General features: G+C 51.8%; 2 protein-coding genes across 2 annotated transcripts in view; one reads left to right on the top strand and one right to left on the bottom strand.

The window, feature by feature from the left end:
• The first annotated feature begins 10,988 nt into the window (after positions 1 to 10,988).
• On the top strand, positions 10,989 to 17,832 carry SNORC (secondary ossification center associated regulator of chondrocyte maturation). Its single transcript, XM_039234473.1, has 4 exons — positions 10,989 to 10,997; positions 11,474 to 11,605; positions 17,462 to 17,644; positions 17,723 to 17,832. The coding sequence occupies exons 2-4, from the start codon at positions 11,533 to 11,535 to the stop codon at positions 17,830 to 17,832; spliced, it is 366 nt and encodes a 121-aa protein (XP_039090404.1). The 5' UTR covers positions 10,989 to 10,997; positions 11,474 to 11,532.
• Positions 17,833 to 19,695: 1,863 nt separating this feature from the next.
• NGEF (neuronal guanine nucleotide exchange factor) overlaps positions 19,696 to 20,760 on the bottom strand; it is a 41,267-nt gene continuing 40,202 nt past the window's right edge. The window contains exon 13 of the mRNA XM_039234463.1: positions 19,696 to 20,645. Coding sequence (XP_039090394.1) covers positions 20,455 to 20,645 — 191 coding nt within the window. The 3' untranslated portion in view covers positions 19,696 to 20,454. The remainder of the gene's footprint in view (positions 20,646 to 20,760) is intronic.

Here is a 20,760-nt window from a genome sequence, read left to right as displayed (position 1 = left end):
AGTTTTTAACTCTTCACTGGCTCTAAGTTGAGGGATTATTTTTTAATTTTAGGATAGGTAATAGCACTTCTGGCTTTATCTTAATTATTTTTCTATTAGGCAACCCTTGTATAAATATGTAATATAGTGGTGTGTGTGCCCTTTTATACACACTATTTTTTAAATTGATCAGATTAAGAAATTGAAATTTATACAAAATGCCCTGTGTTCTTAATAAAAATAAAAAGTCTGTGTATGACAGAAATGCTTCTGTGAAACGAACCTGTTTGTTTCTTGTGCTTCCAGTGTGGGAAGTAGAATCTCCTCACAAGAGCATCAGGCATGCACATTCCAAATAGGTCGTAACTTACAACCAAGAGCACGTTCCAGATGGAAGTTGGCTTCCTAGTTGATGGGCTTCTTGGGAGCAAAAGGTAGTAGCCCAGCTCTGGAGATGGCTTGGCCCTGCTTGAGTGCAGGCGGGCTGGCGAGGAAGCTACAGTGCTTGCTGGGACCGTCGGGAACCTGGGACCTTGGAGCAGCCAGATGTGTGGTGTTTATTTTAGGGATGTCGTTGGATGTTCTGGGAATGATGAACCTGTACAGTTTGAGGTAGGCCTGGTTCTAGACTGGGAACCTTGGAGAGGAGAGTTTCTCCCAGGGATTCATCGGCGGGAAGGTTTTGCAACTAAAGCAGCACGGCCGTGGTTCACTGTATGGGAGGAGCAGCACATAGATGCTGGGAGCAAGGGAGAAGTGGACTCCTTCCAGTGCTCCTTTGTGGCCTAAAATCCCTGCCTCCCCTGTCGTTGCTGGCAAAGTGATGGCCTCATGAGAACAGAACTCAAAGTAGCGTCAACACTCCATTCAGCCCCGCTGGTCTTAGGCAGAGCCGTCACTTCTCAAAGATTGCTTACTTGAGTGGAGAATGGCATCCCTTAACTGAAAATTACTTTTTCTGTTGAATTCCTCTGAGAAATGGTCCTGAAAATTGTCAGTGGGTCAGTGTGAGGTTTGGTTGCATGTAAGAGAAGATAAAAAGCAAAGTGAAGTCAGATGGTTTCTCAGGTGAAATCTGGAGGTCATCAGCCCAAGGCCGGCATGTTCCTCAGGGCCCTGGCTTCTTTTGTTTCACCATCCTGATTGCGGCTTCCATACTCAGTCACCCATGGCCCAGGGTGACTGCCAGAGCACCAGTCCTCAAGCCCAAATCCCAGGCAGGAGGAAGGAGTGGGGTGCAGCAGAAGGAGCACACCTCCCTGCTGCTTCTAGCTCCCCATAAGGAGCTTTTTTAAAATCTTCCTGGTCAGAATGTAAATACATAACTGAAGTTAGTGGCAAGAAAGGCTGGAAATTTGGGGTTTTTAGTTGAGTGTGCTGCCACCCCAAAATGCTACCAGGGTTTGTTTCTAAGCCCCGGGGAGAATGGATATTGCATTGGTGGTTAGCAGTCTCTAACAGTAACTTTCTCTAGTGTTCTGTTTTGAAGTCGCACAAGTTTGGGATAGTTTGTGCACTTGGACCACGGGAAAGGAATCGTAGCAACTACCCCAGTTTGGCCTGTGGACCGAGGACGTCGTCTTTTCCAACGAGGGGTCTCAGAACAGCCCCTGGTTTCCATTCTTGTGCAGAGCTGGGAACCCAGAGCAATTTCCAAAGGCCCAGCCTTGTTGTGTCCAGAATCTCCCAGTTCTACCCAGAGACTGGGTTTTGGGGTTTTTTTTTTTTTAAAGGTAGGGAAGGAACTCCATTGGCTTCGGGAATGGACGTCTTAGAGTCAAGCTGTCAGGTTTGAATGTTGGTCTACTGCCTACTTTGGGCAAGTATTTGTTTCCCTGTCACTGAAATGGAAACTATCAAGCAGTTGTGACCAATAAGTTACAATGCAAGCGCGTATTACGGTGCCCAGTGCATAAATGCTGGACGACTACTATTTGTGGGACATTCTGCAAGGGAGAACGGAGTTTGTGGGCTCATGTAGGTTCAGTAAAGCATATCAAGTAGGGGTAAACCTTTTCTTCTTCTTCTTCTTCTTTTTTTTTTTTTAATGTTATATTTATTTCTAGGAGAGAGAGAGAGACAGTGTGAGCAGGGGAGGGTCAGAGAGAGAGGGAGTGACAGACTCTGAAACAGGCTCCAGGCTCTGAGCTGGCAGTCAGCACAGAGCCCGACGTAGGGCTCGAACCCACGAACCGCGAGATCATGACCTAAGCGAAAGTCGGACGCTTAACCGACTAAGCCACCCAGGCGCCCTTTCTTTTTCTTTTTTTTTTTTTAAAGATTCTTTAATGTTTATTTTTGAGAGAGACACAAACACCCACACCCACAGTGTGAGCGAGGTAGGGACAGAGAGAGAAAGACACAGAATCTAAAGCAGGCTCCAGGCTCTGAGCTGTCAGCACAGAGCCCAGTGCGGGGCTCAAACGCACCAGCTGCGAGACCACAACCTGAGCTGAAGTCGGACGCTCAACCGACTGAGCCACCCAGGCACCCCAGGGGTAAACCTTTTCTTGGACATCTTAAAATTATGCAAAGTAGCGGTCAGGGAGGCAATGTGGCATGGGTTCTAAGAGGTTGTATATGAGCTGGCACCAGATCGTCTGTGGAACTTGAAGCAAAAATCAGTCCTTGAGTTCTGTGACCCAGAGTTTCTAGTTTGGAGTGGGACCCAGCATTGGAAATTATTTTTAAGTTCTTTTTCTTTTATTTTCTTTTTCTTTTCCTTTCCTATTTATTTTCAAGAGAGAGACTGAGTGTGAGAAAGGGAGGGGAAGAGCGAGAAAAACACACAGAATGTGAAGCAGGCTCCAGGCTCTGAGCTGCCAGCACACAGCCTGACGTGGGGCTCAAACCCACAAACTGCAAGATCATGACCTGAGCTGAAGTTGGATGCCTAACTGACTGAGCCACCCAGGCGCCGCCCCTATTTTTAAGTTCTGAGTGGGAAGTCTGAGTGGGGAACCATTGCTTAGTGGGTTTCACTCTGCTCTGATCTCCAGAGTATGTGCGTGTGGTCTGTGTGTGCATCTGTACATGCCTGCCTTGCAGCCTACTGCTGACCCAGGGCGTTTTCAGAGTTTGCACTTAGGTTTCAGCGTGGGTCCTGGATAATGCATGATAAGCACCCTTAGCAGTTTTACTGAAGCAGACCCAAGTTGAAATACAAGTGTGGTAAGCCTCATATAGGGAACAGTCATGTGCCTGATTTTCTGTCTTTGGTAATGTGAAATTAAGCCTTAAGCAGGTTAGGGTCCCATCATGAAATAGAAACCACCCTGTAACTATTCAATCAAAAGAAATGAGAGAGGGGAAAAAAAAACAAAACTGGACTTGGAAAGGTTGGTAGTGAAAGTGGGAAAAAGTAAGGCCACTGAAGAATCGGTAATTTGTAGGGGAACCGTTAACACAGTATCCAGTGATCCCATCAGTCATTCTGTCCATTTCTAGGTGATACCAATACCTCTCCACCTACTTACAATGTCACCTGGATCGTGTGTGTGTGCGTGCATGCGCGCATGCTCACACACGTGTATGAATATGGAAAAAAAAAACTGGCTTATATCTATAAACCTGTATAAAAGAAGTTAGAAGAGGGCACATAACTGGCTCAGTGGGTGGAGCGTGCAACTCTTGATCTTGGGGTGTGAGTTCGAGTCCCATAGTAAGTGTAGAGATTACTTAAAAATAAAATCTTTAAAAATAAAAAAAGTAATCCATCTTGAGAAGAGGGTAATCCCACCTACAATAAGCAAGGAATAAAATATACATAGCTGCTACCGTTCTTGTTTCTGTACCAACTCACGAGGCGATGGGTGATATTTGTACAACTTCTTTCCTTCCTCTACCCATTCTGTGTTCCTTTTGCCCTCTACCGGCCCCTGTGGGGGGTGACCTGAACCTTCATTCCTGCGGGGTCTGAGTCCTTAATAGTCCTGAGGTCATTGCAACTTTTGTCTTCGATTAGCTTTTCCCCCTAGTTCAGGTTAAGATTTTTATTTTAATTCCAGTTACAGCTAACCTGCAGAGTTATGTCGGTTTCAGGTATACTATATAGTGATTTAACAGTTCTCTACATTACTCTGTGCTCCTCATGACAAGTGTACTCTTAACCCTTCACCTACTTCACTCAATCCCCCCTACCCACCTCCCTTCTTGTAACCATCAGTTCTCTAGTTAAGTATCTGTTTCTTGGTTTGTCTCTTCTCTTTTCTTTGCTCATTTGTTCTGTTTCTTTTTTGTTTTGTTTTTTAAATTATATATTTAAGTGAAATCATATGGTATTTGTCTTTCTCTGACTTCACTTAGCATTACACACTCTAGCTCCATCCATTTCATTGCAGATGGCAAGATTTCATTCTTCTGTATAAAGTAAGTGTGTGTGTGCGCGCACGCGCGCACACGCACGTGTCCTTTATCCATTCGTTTGTCAATGAACACTTGGGATGCTTTTATAATTTGTCTATTTTAGATAATAAAGCTGTAAATATAGGGGTTCGTGCATCTCTTTGAATTAATGCTTTTGTATTCTTTGGGTAAATACCTGGCAGTGCAATTCCTGGATCAGGATGGTTCTATGTTTTAAGTTTTTGAGGAAACTCTGTACTGTTTTCCATAGTGGCTGTACCAGTTTGCAGTTCCACCAACAGTGCATGAGTGTTTTCTCTACATCCTCACCAACACCTGCTGTTTCTTGTGGTAGTGATGTTAGCCATTCTGATAGGTGTGAAGTGATTCTCATTGTGGTTTTGATTTGCATTTCTCTGATGATGAGTGATGTTGAGCATCTTTTCATGTGTCTGTTGGCCATCTGGATGTCATCTTTGGAAAATGTGTTTATGTCTTCTGCATATCAGTTCTTTTTTATTTTTTAATTAAAAAATGTTTTATTCTTGAGAGAGAGACAGAACACGAGTGGGGGAGGGGCAGAGTGAGAGAGGGACACAGAATCAGAAGCAGGCTCCAGGCTCTGAGCTGTCAGCACAGACCCTGATGTGGGGCTCGAACTCAAGCCTTGAGATCATGACCTGAGCTGAAGTCAGATGCTTCACTGACTGAGCCACCCGTGCGCCCCTGTGTATCAGTTCGTTTTTGATACTAACCCTTTATCAGGCCCTACCCTCATGACCTGCTCTAACCCTAATCATCTTCCAAAAGCCCCATTTCTGAGCACCATTACTAGAGGGTTAGGGCTTCAACATAATGAATCTTAGGGGACACAGTTATAGCAACTACTGTAACTGCTACCCAACATAACCCAGCTTCAACAGTAGATATTTTACTAATTTTGTTTTAGTTATTTCACTTTTCCCCCCTTAGACTATTTTAAGACAAATTCTAGATATATCACTCAAATATTTTAATGTGTACGGTAACAGATAAGGATGCCTTTTTTTTTTTCCCCCAAAATGTTTTATTTATTTCTAAGAGAGAGAGAGAGAGAGAGAGAGAGACAGCGTGAACAGGGGAGGGTCAGAGAGAGAGGGAGTCACAGACTGAAACAGTCTCCAGGCTCTGAGCTGGCAGTCAGCACAGAGCCTGATGCGGAGCTCGAACCCACGAACCGCGAGATCATGACCTAAGTGAAAGTCAGACGCTTAACCGACTAAGCCACCCAGGTGCCCCCAGATAAGGATGCCTTTTAAAAAAAGACTACATGCAACTATCTTATTAGCAATGTTGATAATTAATATCCAAACCCAGTCCATATAGGATTTTCTCAGATTGTCTTAAAGATGTGTTTTTTATAAAAGTTTGACTGAAAATCAAGATGACGTTCATGGATTTGCATTTGGTTGCGATCCAGTTCCTCCTCAAACAAGAAGTTGGAAAAACTGGATCATTTATCCATGGGACATCTAATATTTTGGTTCAGCAAGGAGCATCTTCATAGTGTCCATCTGTTCATCTCTCATACTTTCTGTAAATTAGGAGTCCAATCTAGAGGCTTGACTACATTCAGATCCTCCCCTCCCCCTCCAAGAATACTGAATCGTTGGCATGGTGTACATACATCCTGTTGCATCCTACCAGTCACGTAGGCTGGTTTTCCCATTTCTCTTCTTATGTTGAAATTCATCAATCAGTTCCACGGCTGTCGAGTTGACTCACCCATTATCCTCACCATTCATGTAGCAGTTTTACCATTCCTCAGTGGTCATTGTCTAGGTCCCATTATTGCATTTGTCTTTGAAAAATAGTGACTTTTAGGGGCAAGAGGGACTTTATTTTGAATAATTTCAGGCTTAAAACTTGCAAGAACAGTAGAAAGAACTCCAACATGACTTTCACTCTCAACTGCTAACATCACATCTCCTTTACCAGTTTTTCTTGATAACTACACTCAATAATGACTCTCAGTAACTATTTTTTAATGAATCTTTTGGAAGTAAAACTGTAGGTGTTATATCCCCTTACCCATTTCAGGGTGTGCTTCCTTGAAATAGAGGACTTTTTTTTCTTTTTCTTTTTTAAGTTTACTTATTTATTTTGAGAGAGCGCATGCCTGTGAGCAGAGGGGCAGAGAGAGAGGGAGAGAGAGAATCCCAAGCAGGCCCTGCACTGTCAGTGTAGAGCCTGATGTGAGGCTTGATCTTGTGAACCATGAGATCACGACCTGAGCCAAAATCAAGGGTCGAGCACTTAACAAACTGAGCCACCCAGGCACCCCAGGACATTTTCTTATGTAATCACGGTATAATTAAAATTAGGAAATAAATGATATACTATGAATTAATATCCAATTTTCATTTGTATTTCACCAATTGTTCTGCTAGTATCTTTCATAAAGAAAAAATAAAAAGATGCAGGTTGCCATCCAGGACCACTTTTGTATTTCGCAGTCAGGTTCTTGAGTGACGGTTCCTCTGTATGTCTTTCATATCTTGGCACATCTTAAAGGTGCAGGACAATTGTTTTGTAGAATGTTCTCGATTTGTGTTTGTTGTTTTCCGAGGATTTGATTGAGATTATGCAATTAGGCAGGAATAATACAGAAGTGGTGTTAGGTCCTTGATGTATCTTATCATGATTACCATGTTGTTGGTTTCATTCATTTCTGGTGATTTAATTTTTTTTTTTTTCATTCTCATCTTTGAGTTTTATTATATTCCAATCACACTCATTCCTATCTTGCCACGTATATCTTTTTCACTTTATTTATTTACAGTAATCTGTGATGGCAAATGTAGTTCAATCTGGTGATTTAATTTTAATCAGTTGATTAAGGTGGTGTCTGTGAGGCCTCTCCCATATTTTTTTTTTAAACGAGAGATACTTTGAAACTTTGTAAATACTCCATTCCTCTCAAACTTTTATCCACTAGTTTAGTAGCCATTGATTCTTATTTGAACAATTAATACTTACTAAGCTTTCCTACACACACACCCCCCGCATGCTTGTGCACTATAGATTACAATCTGATACTATCTTTTCATGCAGATTATCCATTTGGTGCCCTTCCAAGTTGGCTTTTGGGTCCCTTTGCAATATCCTCATCATTTCTTGAGTACTTCTTTCTTTGGCACAAAGTAGTCTAGGTTCATCATCTACATTTCCTTTTCCAGATCTGGAATTAGCCATTTTCTCTAAGGAGTCTGCAGCTTCTGCAAGGGAGGCCTGAGGATTTGTGAGTGGAAGAGCCTCAGATTTGTTTGAGTCTACCCAGATATCCCCATTTCAAATCTCAAGGTCTCCCTCCTTTCCAAACAGGGCGTAGGTTTCACCTGAGAGAACTGGCATGGCTGTGAATTCTAGATTGTAGTTCTGCAACTCATGCAAATTTGGGGCCTGATATCTACAAGAAATAAGATATTTTTTTAAGACTGCCAGAGAAGTGCTCTAGTTATCTGATCATGACTTGGCTTTCAGATTTAAGGCTTGAACTTGTTTTCTGTGAGCACCCAATGCAATAAAAAAAATAGCCAATTCATTTCACTATCCTGTTGATCATCATCACCACTATAAACATCAAGTACAGCATCTAAACTTGGTCTTGTCTTCAATAGGCACTTCCTGCAAAACAACTAAGTCTTTTTTTTTTCTTTTAATGTTTGCTTATTTTTGAGAGAGAGACCATGAAGGGGGTAGGGGCAGAGAGAGGTGGGCAGAAGATCTGAAGCGGGCTCCATGCTGACAGCAGTGAGCCCAGTGTGGGGATTGGGCTCAACTGTGAGATCATGACCTGAGCTGAAGTCAGACGCTCAACTGGCTGAGCCACCCAGGTACCCTAAAACTACAAATCTTAACATATGGCATGCTCTATGTTACCAGATCTGATTTTCTGATTTTCTACTGGCAGTGAGGTCTTCCCTGAATTCAATTTCAAACATGGTGGTGAACCAAACACAGAAACACATCTTTGAGGGCCTGTTTCTCAGGACCAGTCCAGGTGCAAAGCTTTGTATTGGTCAGTGTCTGACTTGGAAACAGTTCACCCTAGGTATTTCATACAGAAGAGATTTAATGCAAGGATATGTTATAAGGATATCTGAAGGATTGAAGGAGCAAAAGAGAGAAGGGAAGGTTACTCATAAGGAGATAACTGCAACTAGGCAACTGACCTTAGCCAGGGCTGGAGAGAGACTACTTAGAGGCCACAGCACTGTTGACTAATGTTGCTGGAGTTGGATTTCAGCTACCCGGCAAGGACCCAGAGCCTGTACTTTGAACTTCGTGTGGCTGCCCCTGAGGCCACCACCACCTGACACTTAGTCCCTGATGTTCTTCCAGCCAATGCTGCTGTAGCCAGGGTCGCCTTCAGAAATCTGAACAGGGGTGTCTGGGTGGCTGTCGGTGTAGTGTCCCTGATGCTTCATTTTGGCTCAGGTCATGATCCCAGGGTGGTGGGATCAAGGTCTGCGCTGTCCACGCAGAGCCTACTTAGGATTCTCTCTCTCTCTTTGCCCTGACTAACCCCCCTCCCCTCCCACTGAATAAATAATAAACATTGAAAAAAAAAAGTCTGAGCAGAAAGAATCCCTTTTCCTCTCCCACCTTCCATCTCACCATAGTGCCTCCCATTGGTACATGCTAAATGGAAATCCACCCATAAAGAAGTCTGCATGTAATTTGGAGGTCTGAATACGTTATGTTGTTGTGTTACATTGCAGGGCACAGAAAGTTGAGGATAGGGGACTGGGAACAAAACAGCAACACAAACAAATTAATACGCAAAGTAGAAGATGTTCCAAGTTAACTCTATCCCATAAATCCCAACCAGTTGAATCCAAATACTGAGTTCCTGTTGCATGCTGGCCATGGTGGCACAAGGTTTTGGAAATGCACTGGTGAATAAAACAGCCCCTGCTGCCCTGGGATTTACAGTCACAGGGTAAGTATAGACAGCCACTGAGCACTTCATCTAAAGGCACCATTACCTATATCCGACAAAGGATTTTTATCTTGATGCACAACACACAAAACGAAAATGAATGTAGAAAGATAGACCACCCTAGTAAATGTGCAAAGAAAATTGAGCCAGACCATTCACAAAAGAGGATATTCCTTTGGTCAGTAAATATGAAAAGGGGCTCAACTGTGTTAGTCATGGAAATGGAGCCACAGTGAGACATCACTACATAACTATAGTTTGGCTAGAAATTAAAAAAAAAAAAAAAAAAAAAAAGGCGGCATTGCAGCCAGGTGTGGCAAGGTGCAGAGCAACTAGAACGAACACTTTGGAATAGTGTCGGCAGCATCTACAGAAGCTAATCATTATACCTACCGTCTGACCTAATAATTCTGTCATTAGATTTATAACCAAGAGAAGTTAAAAGTACATGTTCACTAAAAGACATGTACAAGAATATTCATAGGAGCTGTATTCCTAAGAGTTCAGACCTGGAAATAACCAAAATGGACACAGGTAAATGGCCAAATGGATAAAAGAAAGGTTAAAAGTTGTGACCTATTCATATAATTGAATACTATTCAGCAATAAAAATAAATGAGCTGCTGCTACATGCAGCAATGTATGGATGAATCTCACCGAATGCTGAACAATGACAAAAAAAGCCACATACAAGAGTTTATATTTGAAGTTCAAGAGTAGACAAAACTCATCTTTGGTGACAGAAGTTAGAATCATGCCTCGGAGGCCCTGGTGGGGTGGAGGCAGGAAGGATCCTGCTGGTGTGCTGGAAACGTTCTATATTGATTTGGGTGGTGGTGACCCTGGCGTGTACGTGAATAAAAGCTTCACAAGCTGTAAACCTAAGACCTGTGCATTTCATGGTATGTATGTGATTCCTTAAAAAAATTAACAAACACAAACAAAAAAAGCAAAAGAAATGAGTGTCAGGTAAATGAGAGTGCGAAGAAGGAATTAAGTGATGTGATGGGTAGATGGGAAGTTGACCGACCAGAGCTGAGACCTGCCTGGATGGTGATAATGAGCTGAGGGACTTTCTGTGAGAGGGGACAGCAAGTGCAAAGGCCTTGAGGCAGGACCACGTTTGCTGTGTTGGAGGAGCCTAGTCAGGCCAATGGACCAGAACACTGTAAGCAGGGCCACAGCAAGCCTTTATCTAGGGTGGCTTTTCTAAGAGCAAGGGGAAGGCATGAAGAGTGTGGGATAAGGGGTGCTGGGTGTACTTAGGAGTAAGGGAGAGAGACCTTTGATAACTTTTAATAGTGTGGCTGGGACATCTGGAAAGCTGGAGGCTGGGGTTCCACTGACTGAGCAGGATGGGAGAGGCAGTGGAGTCAGGGTTGGTTTGGACACGTTAAACCCGATGTACTTTTTAGCTATCCCTGCAGTTGTTGGGGGGGCATTGGGTGGTGGGGCTGAAGTTCTGCACGAGACCCGGGCTGGGCACTCGTGTTCTCCAGGGCACACAGGTGTATTTCCAGTCTCAGGCACCTGGGAGAACAGAGAGCAAGGAGGAACACAGGGTGTTTCATGACATGAGGTTTTCTGGAAAGACTCATGCCACTGAGGGTTTGGATTGAGACTGCTTTAAAAGTGCTTCTTTCACAAGCTCTGTTGAGTGCTCTCCCCACCAGGCATCGAGAGCCCCAAGGTGAGCAGACTGCACAGTGCTGACTGCCTGGGCTTCAGCCTCTGGAGCCAGGGCCATAGGCACTGGAAGGCAGATCCCAGGGCCCACCCGTGACCCTCTGATAGAGTGCTGGAGGCATCTGCACTTCCGAGTTTCCTGGGTGAGTCTTTTTGCACAGTGAAGTTCGAGAATCTCTTACTTCCAGTGGCCGAGGAGTTGGGGGGCGGGGAGGATGGGGGATAGGGGGGAGAGAGGGGAGAGGGGGAGAGAGCAATTTCCTCTTTCCCTCTCTGAGGGTGGGGCTACTTTGGAGTTGAGGAAAGCGGTCTGTTCTGTAAGCTTTCCTGTGTGTGCGTGTGTGTGTGTGTGTGTGTGTGTGTGTGCACGCGCCCGCATGCTTATGTGTGGGGGGCGGGCACGGTGTCCCAGGAGGACAGAGTTTGCATTGATGAAAACCCTTCCCAGCCCTTTGATACCTCTTTCCCGCCGCTCTGAAGTTAACTAGCTCAGTCCTCCGTGCGTCCCACTCTCCAGCCGCACTCACTCACAGGCCAGGATGGCATTGTGTCCGGCCCTCCGCATGGCGCTGCTGCTCCTGTTGGGGGTCCTGGCCCCTGCAGTGCTCACAGGTAAGGGTGCTCCTTCAACTCTGCTGCCACCAGCCACCCGGGGCCTCTAAGAAGCACCTTGAGCCGGATTCTCCACTGCCCACTGGGCAGAAGCCCTTCCCTCACAGGAGATGGAGCAGCCATTTGGGGTGGTTCCATGGGGGGGGCTCCTGTGAGACAGGCTGCCAGGAGCCGTGCTGATGCCCTGGGAATTGTTAGCCATGGGGACGAAGGCCCCTGAAGCAGGAGGGCAATTTAAGCAGCAGGGCCAGGGACGTTACCCGCCTGGGGGACATGGGGATTACTCCAGCACGCTCAGACCTGAAGGCTTCCAGTCAGGAAGGGGCAGCAGGCTGAGGGACCAGCGGACCCAGGCTCCTAGACAGAAAAGCACAGAGCTCTGCTGTTTTACGTGTCAACCCTGCACGCCCTTCTCTGCTGGCTTTCTGAAATGTCCTTTCAGAGTGAAGATCCAGGTACTGTTCCCAGCCCGGGAAAAATTCCCAAAAGGGCACAGGGCCTGAGACTCCTTGGCAAAACCGTGATGAGGACACTGGACTTGGGGGCTCTGTACTTAGGTCAAAATGGCTGAGCCTGGGGTTCGGCGAGAAGGAAGGTCCCACCAGGCTCAGGGTGGCAGGCTCGCCGGACCTCAGCCCCAGTCCTGGGCATGGCTCTAGGGCTGTCCCCGGCCAGCTTCAAAGCCTGGGAGAGAAGAAGCTCAGGTAGTGCATGGATGGTCTTTCTCTGCTTGCTGTGAGGGGAGCCACACCACAGGAGAAATATTTCATGGCCCCTGTTGGGGGTGGTCCTGGGGCTGGAGGGATGAGTGGAAGGAGAGACTCCTGGAGACCTTCTCTGCAGCGTTTGGGGGAATGTCTGTGGATCTAAGGCCCTGGGGAGTGTTACTGGGGGGCGTGAGGCCTGGTGGGACAGCCACACTCAGGCACACATGCCCAGAAGAAGTGGGTGATGGCGAGCCTCCGGGCATGCAGGCCCCTCTAGATGTCCTAGGAAGAGCCCGCAGCCCGGCTCTGTCTTCCGACCGTTCTTCAGCCTCTCTACCCCTCCTAGTCTGTGTCATGGTGACAGCCGTGGTCAGTGCCCCTGTCTCCCTCGCAGGGACATAGGCCTACCAAGTTCAGATACATGAGCTTTCAGGACAGGCCAGGCATCCTGTAGCGCTCAGTAAATGTTGGGGGAGCACGTATGAATGTCCCCAGTCCCTCCATTGGGTGCAGGGTGGTCTCAGGGCAGAATCACCTCCTCACACAGGCTGGGAAGGTGCCCAGCCTCCCTTTAGATGGGAGTTGTGCCAGCTGGGCAAGATGGGGGGGCTGGTGTGGAGCCCCAGGAGTTGGGGAAGTGACCCAAGTGTAGGGTGGTGTTCTTCCATGGACTGGATCTTGGGACCGGTCCTTGCAGATCCCCCACACCCCACCCCAGCCCTGCCTGGTGGTCAAAGTGGGTAGAAGTGAAGGTGCTGGCGCCTGCCTGCCCGGGCCGTGGGACCCTCTGGGGAGCTGCTGTCCAGTTTCTTGTTCCCTGAGTAGCCAGCCCTCCTAGCCCAGGATGCTGGCCACAGGCCCAGGATCGGACTGTGCGTACACAGCCCGGGTGGGTGGGCTTTGTCCGCTGCCGCAGGAATGTTTGGGGACGTGTTTGGCATCTCTGGGACCTCACCCGGCCTCACCTCCCTCCACGTGTCCTACCAAGGAACAGGCGGGCCAGCTCCACCCTGGAGTCTTTGGGGTTTTGGCCGGCTGTCGTTCTTCCTGCCTTGGGAGGGAGGATGTTTGGGAGGCTCTCAGCTATCCCACTTTGGGCTAGAAGCTCTGAGCAGGTGTGCATAAGGCCCAGCAGGCCTCCTGCCCTTCGCTCGGCGGGCTGGGGTCCTGGGGCCGGCCGGCCAGGGAAGCGCTGGCCCCACGGCTGAGCTCCAGGCCCGGCCTCCCGGCCTCCCTGTTCGTTCCCTGTGGCTGCCGCTACGGGGGTCGGGGGAGCAGGCCAGGTTGAGCAGGCGGGAGGCCAGGCCAGGGATGAAAAGGCCCTTCATGGCTGGCACAAAGGCCGTCTGTGAGCACCGGTGCCTGGCCTCGGGGCCCGGTGGTCAGAGTGAGTGTTAAACAAACCTATTTACCGAAAGGCAGGGCGACTGGAGGCGGTGCCCTTGGCAGTGTCCGCAGGCCCCTTACTTGTCCTGGTTTCCTTGCTCAGAGTGGCAGGACCATGCTAACTCTGATCCTTGGAGCCTAGGTGTCCTCACAGGTCCCGCACGGGGCTCACAGCTCACCTTCCGTGCCCATGGGCTCCATGCCCTTGCTCATGCAGGGCCCTCTGCCTGGCTTGCTTTTCCTCGTCTTCACTGGGCGTCAGACGGGGCCTCCTGCTGGCCCTCTCCCTGACAGCTACTTCTGTTTATGGCTCCCCGAGAGAGATTTGGGGAGCAAGGTGCGTTATTGCCTTTAAGCTTTGTTTTCCCCTTTTATTACAGCAAATTGAGAAAACGGAGAGACCTGTAGATGTGCGTACGAGAGTGCTTTGCCCCTTCCTGGCGGCTGCGCTTCCTTTGCTGGAAGGCTGGTGGCTGAGTCCAGGTTGCAGTTCTGGGTTTGCAGGGGGCCCGCAGGCCTTTGGGGCGCTGGGTGTTTGGGGGCAGATGAGCCCCAGACCAGCCTCTGGGGTCTCTGGTCAGCTGCAGCAGATGGGCCGCACGCACACCTGGCTGGCCTGCGTCCCGCCAGAGGGTCCCTGGGGCTGAGGCAGCAGCTGATGACTGCAATGGCAGCACAGTAACAACCTGTGTAGGCCACGAGGGGTGTGGCCCAACCCCCATTTCACAGATTGGGAAGTGAAGTCAGCCTGCTGGGGTCCCAGGGTGACAACATGACGGATGCGGCCCTCTTGATTTGGAAGCCCATGGCTTCAGCCGCTAAAGCTTCAGGGACCGGTTGAGTGTTGGAGGAGAGGTTGGAGGGGGGCACATATAGCAGGGGTGAGGTGGGCTGAGCTAGTGTGTGTGGCAAGGAGAATTCAGGCTTCGGTGGGAGCCGCAGAGTAAGGCTGGGTTACTGGGAGCAGAAGGGGAGAAGGCCTGGGTGTGTCCCCAGCTGCCCTGCTCTGAGGGCCCAGTCTCCTCCAGAGATGGCTTCTGGGCTCTGCAAAGGGCAGAAGTAGATGCTTACTTGGACCTACTCCAGGCAGCCAAGTCCCCAAATGCTACCCACGTTGGCTGGGGGCCTGGTACCCAGTAGCCGGGTGGTGGCTTCCCTGCCGTGGGTGTATGGAGAGCAAGTGGGGGCCAGCGGTTTGTCTGTTTGCCTGGGAAGATAGGCATTCAGCGAGCCCCACACTTCAGGGCCTAAGTGGTGGGCATTCTCAGGCTTTTTCTCTGGCCTAGGCCCTGGGAGCCTGCAGCAAGCGTGTCCAGGGGCCTGGTACTTTCCATAGCAGCTATGAGGCTTGCGGACCCCTGCCCTCCTAGGCAGTGACAAAGGAGGCTTTCCCCTGCTCACAGCGTGGTCTTCGCAGTTGGTGGGCCAGGGGGGCCCCAGACATGGGCATCACAGGTCAGCCTCAGGTCCTTTGAGTGGGAAGCTTCCCCCGCACTGGGTGCCAGGGACCTTTTGCCCCCAGGACGCCTCTCTGCCAGGGGTGTTTTCCGAAACGGGATGCTGGCTGGGGTCACCCTTGGGGAATAGGACCGTGGTCCCTGCCTGCAGCTGAGCCTCAGGACGGACCCGGCCCGGGGCCTGGGAGAGGTTGCAGGGGCAGGGCCTGGGGAGTCTTGTACAGTTGGGAAAAGATTCTAACTTTACAGCAAACTTGCAAGAATAACCCAGTGAGCTTCTGTAGACTCTGCTTAGACTCACCTTTGCCATAGTTGTTCCTCTTCTGTCTCTGTCTAACCCACCTGCCTGAATGCTGACCATTTGAGAGTAAGTTATAGACCTCATGCCTTTCTGCCCTGAAATGCTTCTAAGAACAGGGATATTTTCTTACATAACCAGTCAGTTATCCAAGACAGGACACGGACATCGATTATCTGATACTGATGATCTGATTTTTGAGTATCTCAGTACTATTATTTGAGCTACATCCAGGAATACATTCTGCGTTCACACCTCCTTCGTCTCTTATTTGGAACAGTTCCTCGACCTTTGTCTTTCCTGACCTGGATGATTTTGAAAGCGCAGTTATTTTAAGGCTGACCCTGAATTTGGGTTTGGCGGCTGTCTGCTCGTGATTTGCCTGGGTGGGCACCGTTAGCAGGAAAGACCCAGAAGTACTTTTGTGTCTTCCCAGAGCAGCCCCACTCTGGACGCTGGTGAGTCTGTAAGCAGCTCGGCTCTGGCTCGCGTGTGCCAGAGGGAGTTCGCAGGGGTGACGCCTGTAGAGGAAACGGTGCCCCAGGGACCTGCGGGCAGGCAGCTGGGGCTGCAGTAACTCCACGGCTTCCCTACCCTAGCTTTACACCTGGGAATTGTATCCTATTGTCGATCATCCGGGAGGCGGGGGGAGGGGGGGGGGCTTCCCGCTCCCAGCAGCGCCCCTCACAGTGGCCCACCTAAGGCTTGGTTTTCTCAGCTCTGAAGCAGGGATGCGACAGTCCCTAGCCACGGAGCAGCTGGAGTCAATGAGACGGTGTCGTGCTGCCTGCACCACCCATTCTAAGGACTGTGGGGCTGCGCATCCCTGGATCACAGCTGAGATTAGGCACTGGCGAGTCCTGGCCCCGCTAAAGCCACCCCGGGCCTGGGGCGGGGAGACCTGCAGACTGCTAGCCATTCTAGTCTTGAACTTTAAACTGGGCGGCTGGGGCCTCCTGTCCGGGAAGGACGGGTGGGCCCAGGGTTCGGGTCGTGTGTGGGGCTCCTCAGACCAGGTTCCTTCGTAGGGAGGCGAGGGAAACTGGCCTGGGCTGGCATGGCGGAGGTGGGGCTGGCGGGGGGGGGGGGCGGGGGGGTGCTGGGGTTGTCACACAGCTCTCTCTGTCTCCACCTGCCCTGTTCCCTGGGGCCCCCAGGTCCTCCAAACCTTGCTAACTCCCAACCCATGAGCAGGGAAAGGCTCCTGCAGAAAACACTGCCCAGGGATTGATGTGCTGATTGAGCCCCAGTTCATATGGGGAGAGGGGAGCATCTACCTTTTCTTGGGGCCTCCTTTACACTGACCACAGATACCCCTGCCCAGCCCTCTGGCTCTGTTTTCTCTGGAAGCAGCAATATGCTGGCATCACAGTTTCTTAGGATCTGGAGTCCCCTTGGGGATTACGCCTTGGGGAGTGGGGTATGTGTGGGTGCTGGACCCCATGTCCCGCGGGCTGCACGGCTCTGTGCAGGTGACCAGCAAGGGAGGAGAAGCAGGTCTGACTGCCCCTGGCTGTGGAGTTTGCCTCTTCTCCCCACCTCCTGCAACAGGAGCCTTTCATGGGGCCCTTAGTAGGTGGGGATCCCTGTTGGGAAGGGAGGGTTGCCTCGCCTCCCTGGCCTGTGTCTGCCTTGCAGGGGAAGGGGACCCTCACAAGAGTCATCTCACCCAGGCCTCCAGTGCCCTGCAGTTCAGATGAGGGGCCGCAGGCTGCGCTGGGCGGGGTGAAGGGCCCCTGCTGCTGTTTTCTGAGAGAACCCGTTGGCCCCCTTACTCCCCTGCCCCCCACCCCCAGTCTGTCTGCACCGGCATCGGAAGCAGCCTGGCCGAAATAGACGCTCTGGAGCCCGGGCGCAGGGAGGGCTAGTGCAGGGCTCCCCCCCCCCCCACGACCCCCCACGCCCCAGTCCTTCACACAGCGCCACCTCCGCGGTCGCTTAACCGCGGGGGGCCACGTCCCCATCGGCCCTGCCGCCTGCGCCCCAGCGCCTGTCCTTGGCCTTGCAGCCGAGGGTCCGCAGGAGCCCGCGCCCACCCTGTGGAACGAGCCCGTCGAGTTGTCGTCGGGAGAAGGCCCCGCGGAGAGCACCAGCCCCGCCCGGGAGCCCGAGGCCACCGGGCCCCCAGCCCCGACCGCCGCGCCGAGTCCGGAGGACAGCACGGCGGGGGAGCGTCTGGACCAGGGTGGCGGTACGCCGGGCGGAGGGTGTGGGGGGGGCGCGGGCGGGGCCGGGGCCGCGGGGCTGACCAGCCCTCCGTCCTCCGCAGGCTCGCTGGGGCCCGGCGCCATCGCGGCCATCGTCATCGCCGCCCTGCTGGCCACCTGCGTGGTGCTGGCGCTCGTGGTCGTGGCGCTGAGAAAGTTTTCAGCCTCCTGAAGCGAATAAAGGGGCCGCGCCCCCACCGCGGCGCGACGCGGCTCTGCCCTCGGTGGCGCCCCGGTGTCTCGAGTGTGTCCGCGCGTCCGCGTGGGGCCAGGGGGCGGGCGGCAACTCTCAACACGTGCGCGCGGGGCCGCCAGCCGGAACCGCGAGTGAGCGCGGGGGTCCCCCGCACAGCCCCGGTCCCCACACCCCTCTCCGTCCCAGCCCGTCCCCCAAATTCCCCGAGGCCCGCCTCCTGCGCTCCAGCTCAGACTCAAGTGCGGCCGCGAGCGCGGGAGAGCGGCTGAGCCAACGGGGCTCCCAGCCCAAGGCTGGATTATTTGGGGGCCTGATCTGGTCAGCCGGGCCCGCCCCTCCAGCGCCCCCAGGGAGCCGCTAGAGCAGCCCCGGTCCCACCTCCTTCCTCCAGCAGCTGGGTCCTGGCTCTCAGGTCAGGTCCTTTGTTTTCCGTGCTTCCTGGGAATCCTAGCTTTTATGATTTAGAGAGAGATTTAAAATAGTGGCCGAGCTGCTCAGAGCACAGCAGGGAAGAAGCCGGAACTGCGTCCCGTCCCTTCGGAGTGAAAAAGAAGACTGGAAGGCCTTGGGGGGGGGGGGGGCTGTCTGCACCCCCGGGGATGGTTTGAGAGCCGGGGCCCTGGGAGGCCCCTAGAGGGTGCTGGTGGAGGGAAGCTGTTCCTCCTCCGCCCCCTCTTTCACTGTTGTTTCTCTTTTGACTTCATTGGCTCCCGGAGCTCCTGACCCCACCTGCTCCAGCTGAGGCCGGTTTCCTCCTCCTGGATACTCCCGCTGAGCACACGACGGGGTACAAGCTTCTGCTTATAAAGGACTGTTCTGAAACCCACCCGTCTTCATGCAGCTGTTTCACTTCCTTCCTTCCACATCACCCCTGGCAACCGAAGCCCTGCTTAGTGCAGGTGATCCGAATCCGCGTGCTGTTTATCAGCTTCAAAAAGATAAACTGGACAAGGGCCAGAGCCAATGGTTACTCCCCCCCCCCCACTTTGTCCCAAAGTCCCCACTCCCAAGAGCAGCATAGGGCTCTGGAATGGCCCCTCTCCCCCTTTGCCCACTCTTGGGGGACTTAGTGTGGGTGTTCGCCCTGGGGGCGTAGCACAGAGGCCCGTGAGCATCAGTCCGTCCCTGTTGAACCAGAGTGTTGCACACACGTGCATCCTCCAGAAATGTATCCAATTCTCAAAGGGTCTGCGGTCTCAAGAATGCCAAGAGCCACCTGTAGCCTGTGGGAAAAGGCTGCAAAGTCCCACTTGATCTCAATCCTGGGCTTCTAATGAACGCCAGTTCTGGCATGGAGCACAGTGCATCCCGGCACAAAGTGTGGTCCCAGGTAGGGCTGGGCTGGGTCGGATTCCAGGCCCTCCGCACTCCAGGACGGATCCAGGAGTGGGGGTGGGGTATCTGTGAGGGTTACCTGGGTGGGGGGTGAGGGAAGGAGGAGGAGCTGCAGCCTTTGGGGGAACTTGCTAGCACCAAACGTGGGAAGAAGTGCCCAAGGTATGAAGCCCCAGCCCCATGCCTAGTGTTATAGCCTGTGGGACCACCACCCACTGATACCTCCGTCCCACTATGGTCTTCCACACGAGTTTTCACTTCCACTGCAACAGAAGGGTGTCCCCACTCCCTCAAATAGCCTCTTGTCTCTGGAATCCTTCCATAGGTGGAGCCCCAAATCTCCTTCCATCCTGAGATCCTAACCATGGCTGCTTTTTCATATCCTGGAAGGCATCTCAATCCCTTTCTTAAAGACCCGCCTCCTCCATTAGCCTTGAAAGGAGTTCCTCTCCCCCTGCCCAGAACCAAACACCTCATTCCTGTGTGCAGCGAGGCAATAAAGAGTAGACCTTCACCTCCTTTATTTTATACATGATGCTTCTTTTAATGCAGCCAAAAATGATATTTGCTTTTCTTGGAACCAAAACCGATACAGGATGCAGTGACCAATTCATTCCTTACAACACCTGGGCTCCTGAAGGGGCCAGAAGACACAAGTTACATCCAGCTTGTCAGGGAGCCAGAGGTGGCGTGGGCCCTCGGCCAAGCTCTGGTAGGCCTGCTGTGAAGCAGGGCCCTGGCCGTGCAGCCAGAGGCTGGCGGAGGCTTGGGGAGGGGAGGACGGAGGCATGTGGTCTCTCGGTCCTGTGAATTGGAGACCAAGGGCTGCTCGTCAAGCTCAGGCAAGGGCGGTCCGTCTGCACGCAAGGAGGACTCAAATGGCTTCCAGGGCAGAGAAGGACGTGCAGGGGGTCCCGGCAGTCCATCCACCCCGCCCTCGGCGTCTTCCAGTGCCGGGAAAGGCCCCTGGAGCCTGCCGGTCCTCCTCCAGCCCCTCTAAGAGACCAGAGGGACAGGTGGCATAATACTGTTGAAAATACACTTTCTCGTTTACAAGTGCAGCAGAGGAAAGACGGGGCACCCCTCCTCCGGTTTGCAAGCGAGGGGGCTCAGCACGCGGCAGGGAGAGGGGTGGGGGCGGCTCCTGCACGAGGCGCTTGCCGTCCCCCCGAGCCCGCCACCATCCAGCGGGGGTGGCCTGCCCCACAGCGCCGCTCCGGCCCGCCCACGTCCTGCCCCCAGGCTGGCCACTGGGGCCGGGTGTCATTGCCGATTTCGGCTGCCCAGCTTCCTGCGGTCCTTATTCTGGCTGCGCTGAGGGTCGTCCATCTTGTGGACACGGAAACATTCTTTGAGGTTCTGGGACCGGATCTTGGGGTTCAGGATCTCCTCAGTCATGGAGCTGGGGAACCAGCCTCTCTCCTGGTCATGCAGGCGCTCGCCGAAGATCCACCCTGTGTGGGAGGGGGTGGGGCAGGTAAGCACCTCGGGTGGGGGTGAGGGCTGAGCCCCATCCCAGCCAGGGAGCCCAGCCGGCCTTCCCAGAGGGCACCTGCTCGAGACACCTGC

This window comes from Hyaena hyaena, unplaced genomic scaffold (assembly GCF_003009895.1).
Source record: "Hyaena hyaena isolate Hyena2069 unplaced genomic scaffold, ASM300989v1 scaffold_86, whole genome shotgun sequence".
Classification (NCBI taxonomy): Eukaryota; Metazoa; Chordata; class Mammalia; order Carnivora; family Hyaenidae; genus Hyaena; species Hyaena hyaena.
This window is presented reverse-complemented; position numbering and strand designations above follow the sequence as displayed.